Genomic DNA, 10147 nt, shown 5'->3' with positions numbered 1-10147 from the left:
TTTGAGTGTCTCAACTTAGAATGACTCACTTGAGATAGGAAACAAATGAAAGTAGAAATAGAAAGAATTAATTTTTGACTCTAGCTCATGACTTCTACTTTCTCACTCTTCCCGTATGCCCATACAGAGTACCACCTTCCTGTCTAAATCTCTGGGTTCTAATATTCAAATTATTTGAGCTAGACTCAGGATAGGGCTACTCAGGATTGAATAGGATGCTCTTTTTGAGTAGGGCTTTCATGCCAATTCTTTCCATAGGCTAGTGGTCAGATGCAACACAACTTTGGCCAGGTATCAATCAATCAGTTAGAACCAGGAAAATGGGATCAAGCCTGAACAACTTGAGGATTAAAGGCAAATCACAGGTGTGTCAAGTCTAATGTAATTGGTGGGTATCTTGTATAGATTGTCTAGCATCCAAAATATATGTAAGACCAATTTTTTAAACCACTGAATATTAACTGAAATACCTCTTTTACCAAGAATTACTTTAGATACTTGATTGAAACCAATGTATATAGGAGAGTTCCTGCCCCAACAGAACTATCAAATTGATGGAGAGTAAAAACTATTACAATGGACTCAAGTAGGAAAAAAACTTAAAATATCCAGAGTATTTAATTTTCTCCTCAATTTAAGCTAAAATACACTATTTATTTCTTCATTTCTTGCAAAGTAATTGTCAGAAAGAAGAGTTTTTCAATACATAAATTTAAGTTCTGGGGAGAGGTGGAAATTTTTAAAAGAAGTAGCTTTCATGGAAGAGAGGTGTTTGAGAGTTGTCCTAGGAAACACAAGGGGATTTAGGGAAAGGGGAGTGGAAAGAGATTGAATGAAAGAAAAGAAAAAGGGAAGAGGGTGAGAAAAACAGCAAAGATAATCCCAAAGAGCAGTGTGAACACTTCTGCTGCAGTCAGTACTACTATGGCCAAGTCACCATCACCTGCTCAAGGCTTAATTTCTTCCAGCCCTGTGCTACTTCTGGGTAAAGCTGCATGCTCAGCTTGTTTGGCCTCCTCTCTGTTCCTCTTACTTGCTGTGGGCCTAAGAAAGGGAAGGCTCAGGCCTCTGGGAAGAAGCTGCTGTTTCACTCTGTTCCAACTCCACGCAAATTCTTAAGGGACACGACTACAGATAAAAGATGTGGGGGAGGAATAGGAAGGTCTCAAATGATGACTGAGGATGCAGGGTGGCTTAATTTTTAAGCTCCCCTGATATTTTTTTATTTATGTTGTTGCTGCTTCTAGAGAAGCTGAAAAGGGAAAATAATTCATTCATAGAACGCCTGTGCAAATAGCAAACCAATAACCTCCTACCCTCAGGAGGTTCTGGCCTCTGTCCTGGGTACAGTTTCAGAGCTGTAAAAAGCAAGGGATATGTGCACTGATATGATCCAATCCCATATGTTTTAGACCAAGAAGAGTCCAGAAACTCCTATGGCTAGCAATGACCTCTGGAGGTCGTGGAGTGTGAACATGGAAGAGGACTTAAGTAGGATCCACTGTAGGATAAACCTAATCATTTGAGGTTGGTTATATGCTGGCATTTGCCCTAAGTTATTTCAGACTGAGCAGCTCAGCCCTGGGACAATTTCTAGCCATTTAGAACCAAATTGGTGGCTTTGGACTAGAATCTTCTTAATGAGAATGAACCTAAAACCAAGTTGTCCTAGAATCCAAGGAAAAGACGAAATGACCCCATAAAGTCTAAAAAATCTAAAGATGCAGCTCTACAAATGTGAAAGTCTAGTTTGATCAATTTGCGAGTGTGGGAATGATGGGAGAGACTGTCTAGTTGAAGAAAGAGGAGTGCTTAGATTCCCAGGACTACCTATTCCGCAGATGTTAACAATTACTGAACCAGCTTTTGAACTACTGTCTGAAAGTAAAGCACGAGGAAGTAGGAAGCGAGGTAGGCTAATACAATTGAAGCAGCGTATTCTTTTCTTCTATTTCTAGGGCAGGTCCAGTCTGTGGATGAGCACCGTGGAGTATGGAGTAAATGGTGACTTTCTGGCTGAAAAAAAAAAAAATCTTTTCTGTAGGCATCCTTCGGGTGGTCTGCGCGCTTTCCGGGCCAGCTGTCCGGTGTGTGTTTTGGGAAGGGGAGATCTCTGATTCAGTTTGTGGCCTCCGGTGAGCCCTTTAAATCCAGCTTTCCCCGCCCCCACCGCTAGGCTCCCGGCTCCCTGACAGGTGTTTTCCCAACTCCTGAGGCCCACGATTTTGGGGAGTGGCTGAACCAATAAGATTTCCCTTTAGGGGGGAAGGCGTGGCTAGTTGGGTCAGAGCGGGGGCGGGGTTTGCGCGGCTGAGCCGAGCCAGCCTGGTTGCGTGGAGGGTTGTTTTACCCACTGCCCGCCCCCCCACCAACCCTTTTTTTTTTTTTTCCTCCCGGACGGAGTCTTATTAATTTCTCGGTGGGGCTGCAGCTGGAGACCGCGGAGCGTTGGAAATGACGCTCGGAGCTTTAATTACCGCAGCCGCCGGACAAGTGTGAGGAAAGCTGACAGCAAAAAAAAACCCCAAAAAAACACAGGATCGGGGGTGAAGCGAGAAGCTTCCCTCCCCACCCCCCCGCCCCTTTCCTCCCAATTTGGACTGGAGGTGCAAGGAAACTGAAAAGGGAGTCGAACCGAGTCCGGCTGGGGGGAGAGGCCGGAAACCTACCGCCTGTTTGCAATCAACTTTTTTTTTTTGGAAACCCTTTTCCGAACCCTTCCTTTTTATTGTTGACCAACCAGGGAGAGAGAGCGAGAAAGTGAGGAGGGAGCGAGAAAGCGGAGGCTCACACGGGGACCCAGCTGCCCGGTCCGGCTCGGAGCACCGCCGCACACCCTCTAGTACACTCCCACCCGCGCGCGCCCTCCCGGTCCTCCGGGTCAGGGCCCTAGACCCGCGGACGCGGACTCGGTCGCCCGCGCTCGGAGCCGGTGCGCCGGGCGCGCCAGTGCCCCTCGCGCCCCCACGCACGCCGGGCCGAGGGATCTCCTCCGCGTGCCCGAAAGGGGATTATGCCATTTGGACATGTAATTGTCAGCACTGGATCTGAGACTTCCAAAAAATGAAGCTGGCGACAGGACTGTGGGTCTGGGTGAGCCTTCTCGTGGCGGCGGGGACCGTCCAGCCCAGCTCTTCTCAGTCAGGTGGGTCGCGGTCCATCTCGTGCTCCCAGGGTTGAACCTGCTGCTGCCGGCCGAGCGGCGCCGGGTGGCTCCTTGCCCCCCTGCGCCCTTCTCCCAACCGGAGACCCTCTCGCTCCCGGGCGTGGAGGGACCACGTCACCCGCGCCTCTTCCTTGGGTTTTTCGTTCGTCCCTCTTTCTATCCCAAACTTACACTCTGCGTGGGCATGTGTTTTATTTATCGGGAAAAACCACTCTGCGCCCCTTTCTCCGTCCCTTTTCTCTCTCTCTTGTTTATTTCTCGCGCGTTTTCTTCGAGCCTCCCTAAGCCGGATTCCTTCTGGTGGCGCCTGTTGTGCGGGACGTGGGAGACCCAAAGCCGGAGTCAGAGGAGACGCTCCTTGCCGTGTCTGCCTACCCCCCGCCCCCGCCCGCGGGGAAGAAGCCTCGGGGAAGTGCTGCCCACCCGGGGCTCCGGGGCAGGATTGGGGTCCCGGGGCCGTGGCAGCTGGGCTCCGGGGAGCGGGAGGGCAGTGGGGAGAGGAGCTCCGAGAGCCGGCTTTGCACCTGTGAGCGCTGCCCGCGGCCGCTGCGTCCCTGGCCGTCCGAGCCTGCGGGGTCAGACCCGACTCGAGCCCAGCCTGGGAGCCGAAGCACGGCGGCAGGACACGCCTCGGCCGGGGGGCCCGGGAACGCAAGGCCTCCTCCGCTGGCGTCCCCAGCCCTCGCCCCGCGGACTAAAGGGGAACTGGCTTGCTTGCTTGACCTTTTTTTTTTTTTTTTTAATGGCTTGACCGACTTAAGCCGGGAGCCCGGCCTTCCCGTCGGTTTCTGTGTTTGGCTCCAGGAAGAGTTCTTCCTGTAGTTCAACTTGCTATTGGCCGGAGTCCCTCCAACTTCTGTTTACTGCCGGGCGCGGCTGCCGAGCCGACCCGTCAGGAGAATTGATTGAACCCAAGGCGGGTGCGGCGGCGCAGGGTGCGCTACCACTGCTGGCCGGGGAGCTAGCGCCCCGGGACCCCGCGGGGCAGGAGGCGAACTGACCCCAGGGGAGGAGGCGCGGCGGGGCCCGCAGGGTGGATGACAGCCCCTGAGGGCCCAGGGAGCTCAAAGTTTCTGACACTTGAGTTTCCTGGGGATGAAAGTGGGACAGGAAAGGGCCAGGAAAACCGGGGACTGACGCGGCTAAGGGGGCTCTTTTGGAGAGCCGGGGAGATTTCCGGAACCATACGGGGCTGGTCCCGGGGTTGTGGGAGGCACCTTGAGAAGATAAAGCCCCCGGGGAGTGGCGAGAGGGAGAGTTTCAGGCCCTTGGAGGGTGTCCTTCTGACCTCACCAAGAAAACAGCGCGCTGGAGTTTTCCCGCTCCGCCCCCGCCCCCACCCCCCACCCCCCACCCCCAGCCTAGTAAATAACAAGTTACAATCCTCGAGCCTTTCAAAATGACCTTCGAATGGCACAATGTGCGCCGTTTGTTCTGGCCGTTTGCACCCTCCCAATTACTCCGAAATTCTTCATGCATACCAGGTCCCGGGCTCCAGCCACCTCCGGAATTACACCAACACCGACTTGAGATTCCAAGCGGCCTCTTAGATACATCCCTTTTTATCTCCCTCCCCACTCCGCGTCCCTTCATATTTCCTCTCAATGGGTTGATTATGCACATTGACCCATTCAGAAGCAGTTGCGACTGACACGCAGGCTTAGCCGAGAGGAATTTCCACCGGGCGACCTACTGGGGGGCTGTCTGGTGCAACCTCTGCCGCTGGGGGACCCGGCTGCGAGTCCGCAGCGATTGGGTATTAACTGTGCGGCTCGGGCTTGAGCTATGCCGAAAAGCCCTTTTCAGAATTTCTGCAAGGAATGTAATCCAAATTAGTTCTGCAGCTGTCCTCTTCCTCGTCTCTGGCGACACCGGCTCGCACCCTCGCTGGTCTCTTCTCGCTTTTCCCCCGTGAATTGTCATACCCACACAAGTGAGCCCATTTAGAGCGCGAGGATTAGCGTGCCATTGTTGTTACGAGTGTGACTCTGTACTTGAAATTCTGGGGACACAAAGGCGAGTCTCACTTGTTCCAAACACAAAGTGATCTAGATGAAAGGGCTGCACAAAGAAAAGCTCCTGGTTGCCTCCCTGGTATAATTTCAACACGCAGGCTAAGGTGATCCACTGGAAACTGTAAATGCCTCCAGGACACCTTTTTTTTTTTTTTCTTTTCGCAATCTTCCCCACCCCCACTCCGCCGCACCTGACAGGGAAAGTTCGGCTGGTTTTAATGTGCTTTTATAAAACCAAGTTACATTCTGGGTATGAGCGAGGCTCTGTGTGTTTGTGGCTGTGGCTGTATGTTCCCAAGTAAATACATATCGCGTGTCTCCCCTCTCGCGGTTAGCCGTCAGTAGCAGTTTGGAGGAGTTTGTTTTGGTCCAAATGAGAAATTAAGTGCGGATAAGTAAACTAAGCTGCCAGAGGGCGACAAGATGTTGAGTGAATTGCTTTTAGATGAAACAAATTAAGGAAACGAGGGAAGACAATCTGCTTCTCGAATTATTAGACACGCTTGGAGTTCAGGGGAAAGTGGCATATTTTTGAAATGCTAATTTCTTAAGAAGCAGAAGGAATGCACCTTATTTACTGCTCTATGTGAACAGAATAAAAATATGAGATGGGCAGGGTTCTGTTGTATAGATCTAAGATATAAAATAGTTGTATCTGAAGAGGGCATGTTCTTATTTTTCTCTTCCTTGGGGGGAAAAATCAGCTTTAGAGAAGATTTTTTTGTTTGTTTTGTTTTTTAGTATTCTGAAGGACTTCATCTCATTTTTAGTGATTTATTTTATTGAGAAGTATTATAGCCAAGAGCCCTTTATATAGCTGTTATAAAATCTTTATCTCTAAAAAGAAGAATTCCAGATTTTCAGTCTTCCTGCCATGATGGAAAATGATCAGTATCACCTTTGTGTTGAAATATATATGTATATATGTGTAGTGGTACTGAAGTGGTGGTCTTACATACCTTAATAGATATGTGATGAACAAGTTCAGTCCCTATTTTTTATTTGCAAGTAACTTTAGTCCTGCTTTTCATTCTATAAAAGAGCATATATTTTTCCTCCGTCCTTAAGATATATCTCCAGAATCAAATTTTTAAACATTTGAGAAGCAAAAGGTGAATAAAACTTAGTTAAATGATGAAAAGATGTTCAATGTAATTTTTAAAAAAATCAGTTCTCTCCCTGCATGTATTTATTGTAAGCACACCCATGAGTACAGTTTCTGCTTTTTCTTTTCTTTCAATTTTTCAAATTCATATATATGTAAAAGGAGCCTTTTTAAAGTAAGGTATAATTTTTTTCTTCAGAATGCTTCCAAATAAATTTATACCTTTTATTGTGACTGCAAATCACTTGAAAATACTATAATGTGGACTGATATGGTAAAATTGGATGACTCTGGTTGTGTCATGATTCCTTGATTTCTGATTTTTTTTCTTTAACCAAACTCCTTTTATTTTTTTCATCATACATGCATAGAAAGTCAAATTTTTTGAAATCAAGATACTAACTCCTTTATATGTATGATTGTAATTTAGTCACTGAATATGTGTCTTAATTAAGAAATTGCATTAGAATATTTACCAGGGCATGCACTTCATGGAAGATTTATGTATTTTTTGCTCTAGCCTGAGCACACTAAGTTTGCATTGACTGATTTTTGGAGTTTGCATTCATTTGAGGAAAAACCATATTTTCTTCTTAAAGTAGATTCAGATATTTAGTATTCATGAGCTTTCATCCCTTTGCTTCTTAAATAGAAGTGCTATTTATCATCTGTCTTATGCATTCACCCTTTCCATTGCTATAGGTTCTTTTTTTACACCTTTTTATTTATTGAATTTACACATATGAATATATATTTTCCCGATCATCACTAAGGGTATTCTTTTTGTGCGTGTCTTTCCCAGCAACCTGCCACTCAGCCACTGCAGGAGTCCTCTGAGTCAGTTTTCATTCTTTCTTTCTGATAAATCTGATATGGCTGGTTGGCTGGACAATCGCAAGCCATTCCATTGCTCAGATTTATTCTTGAAAGAAAATAAAAAGGCATCGATCCGAGATTACTAGCACATCTCAAAAACCCTGACTCCAAGGCCAAATCTTTCTACAGATAAGTCCCTTTTTTCCCTTCTCGCTCCCTCTTTTCCCCTCTTGACCATAGAAGTTAGACTACTGCCACTTCAAAAATACTAGGGATGCGAGGCAGTGTGCTGTATCTAAATATTCTCTGAAGCCCTGTGATTAGAGCCACCTTGAGATTGATGACTATGTAAGGCACACATTTTAGAAAATGAATTAGTGCACCTTAAACATTGCTGTGTTTTAAAGTGTTATCATTTTTCGTATTACTTCAATCCAGTTATTAAGAAAAGTTAGCATATATTAAAAGCAAGAATGAGTTTTTGCTTCGACAGTGTCCTGCTGCTGTTGGATATCCATGAGTAAATTTTAAGTGCCTATAACATAAACAAAGCAAATGACCAAAAAAGGTGTTCTGTTACTTGCAAATTTGTTGGCACTTGAAATCACAGTTGATTTTACCCCTTTGAGAGATACTGCTTTATAGAGAGAGATGTTAATATTTACATTGAAATTAGCTTATGGATGTTTAAGACTATAGCTGTTCTACAGAAATTAATTGTCAAGCATATTCCACTGTTATCTTTGACAGTGATCTACTGAGTAAGGATGCAGGGCAGAATTTAAATCAAAGTATAAACTTTTCTCTAGGTTATATTATTTAAGAAATGTTCTACTATGTTGCATTTGACCATATGGAACTATGCTGCATCTTTATCTAATATTCATTTTCTGAATTATTCTAAATATTAGGCAGTTAAAATAAAACCTTACTTTTCATGCTAGCTAGTATTCCTACTGACTGAAATTTGCAGTTTATAATGACAAGTAATCCTTCAATTTTCTTTCTTTCCTTTCCTTTTTTTTTTTTTTTTAAATAAAAAAGAGCTTAGACCAGTGCTTCCTGAAACTGTAGTTTTCCTACATAATTTGAAGGCGATTTTGCCTATCTATAGTGTGGTTAAGTTTGACACAGGACTTAGCCAGGTGGTTCAAATCAGGATCTCTATATTGTAGGGAGTTTGTTCCTCCAATTTCTTTTTAATACCTTGAGCAATTCACTTCTTGTCTTTGTGACTTGGGTTGCATGCCTGAGGGTGAAATGCATGTATTCTCTATTTCTCCATTGTATAGCAGCTTTCTGAAAAAATGGCTTTAAAATCCTGCGATATTGAGATACATAGCAGTAATGAGTTAAATTGATATATTTAAAACATGAACATGTTAATAAACATAATGTAAACTTTCTAATAAACCAGCACTGTTAGAAGAGTGCCTGTCTAAATGAAATAAAGAGATTATTAAGTTTGAAAAATGTGTGTTTGAAGGCTATTTTCCCCAAAACACTACTTTTTAGAACTGGTCTATGGTCTCTTTAGATTTCGTCTTATTTGGCTTTTTCTGAGTTGTTGATAATTCTGATATGTTATTAAGGAAATTGACCTATTTTCCCAGTGCTTTAATCAAAGCTTTAGAGCCTCTTTCTTGTTTTAATATTTGACACTTCAACTGGTGCTTTGTATTTGTACTAATTTTTCAAGAGGGAAGAGAACTGTGTCACTTTTATAACATAGAGGTGAAATATATGGATATTTGGGGGCCTAATTCTAAAGCTCAAATGCTTTTTTGAGCACGTCATAATTGTTTTATAATTGTTTTCATTTTAAATATGTGATTGCTTTGCAGGCCTGTTGCTTGGCACAACTCCAGGGGGCAGCAGCCACATAGAATTTAATGGGAATGGTGAACGCCTGAGCTTTGGGTAGTACGGCAGCAGCCCTGCTGTTGTGGGATGCTACAGCATAAAGCAGCAGAAGAGAAGTTAGGAGAATCAGATTCTGGTCATATAATCATTTTCTGTGTGATTTTAGCTTAGACTTCTTGCTTTATGTCTCATTTTTTCATTTCCGTCAGTATAGTTGAAAGTGATACTTAAACAATTAACATCTTGAATTTTTTTTTTTTTTTTTAATGATTCAGCTAGACAGAAAAAGGATATTTAGACTTTTTGGACAAAAGAAATCCGTTGATTTTTAATTATTTTTAAAAGGAACCTCTTTTTTTTTTTTTTTCATGTGAACTCATGTGTGTAGCCCTGGTATTGAAAACAGGTAAAGGATAAAAGGAGATGTCTTTTGTTAAAGCTTCATTGAGAAACCAGCTTTGTGCCCCCTGCCTTTGGCACTCCCCTACTTTTTTCCTACTCTGGCAGGGACTCTTCTGTGCTGTCCTACAGAATTCAAGCACTGTTTCAAAACCACTCATCTAGTCCACTCTTTTCATTTTCTAAGTGAGGAAACTGGGAGCCCAGGGAAATTAGGTAGTATAAGTCAGTTGGCAGTTTCCAACACTAATATCATTTTCTTTAGCACAGAAGTACTTGAAAAGTTGCAGACAAAAGAATAAATAAATTCAAGGTTGTGCTATTTTAAAGGAGTCTTGCAAGACTGAATGAAAACAAATGGATTGGAGCCATGGGCCTAATTATCAGACTGTGAAGTTCTTTTCAAGGGGAAAACTGTGGAACATCATCTTTAATTTATATTTAGGAATAATCATTGATTGCATTTGTAACTTACAGCACATTAAGATTAAAGAAATAAAGCAACTTATTATGACTTGATTCTGTACAGTGTTTAGCTGGTAGTGTCTATTCTGGACATAGCATTTTGATCCTAAAAGATGAGAGTTGCCTATGTTAATATCTGTATACAACAGTGCCTTCAAGAGTTTATTTTACCTGTGACTTTGTGAAGATAACCAATACATAGAGAATGGTTGTTTCTTCATTCTGTATTAAGTAATATGCATGCATTAAGAAAATGGATTTTAAAGAATAAACAATGGGTTCTTCATGGCCAGTTAGTTGGTGGGGACCCTTAACTAG

The 10147-nt window shown here is 43.8% G+C and overlaps 1 protein-coding gene across 2 annotated transcripts in view; it reads left to right on the top strand.

The window, feature by feature from the left end:
• The first annotated feature begins 2261 nt into the window (after window positions 1-2261).
• ERBB4 (erb-b2 receptor tyrosine kinase 4) overlaps window positions 2262-10147 on the top strand; it is a 1244626-nt gene continuing 1236740 nt past the window's right edge. For both annotated transcript variants that reach the window (XM_081582978.1, XM_081582977.1), the window contains exon 1: window positions 2262-3145. In XM_081582978.1, coding sequence (XP_081439104.1) covers window positions 3064-3145 — 82 coding nt within the window. In that variant the 5' untranslated portion in view covers window positions 2262-3063. The remainder of the gene's footprint in view (window positions 3146-10147) is intronic.

The sequence above is a fragment of the Giraffa tippelskirchi genome, chromosome 3 (assembly GCF_054371585.1).
Source record: "Giraffa tippelskirchi isolate mGirTip1 chromosome 3, T2T-mGirTip1v1.2.pri, whole genome shotgun sequence".
Classification (NCBI taxonomy): domain Eukaryota; kingdom Metazoa; phylum Chordata; class Mammalia; order Artiodactyla; family Giraffidae; genus Giraffa; species Giraffa tippelskirchi.
The sequence above is the reverse complement of the archived record's forward strand: the minus strand, read 5'-3'. Positions and strand labels throughout refer to the sequence as shown.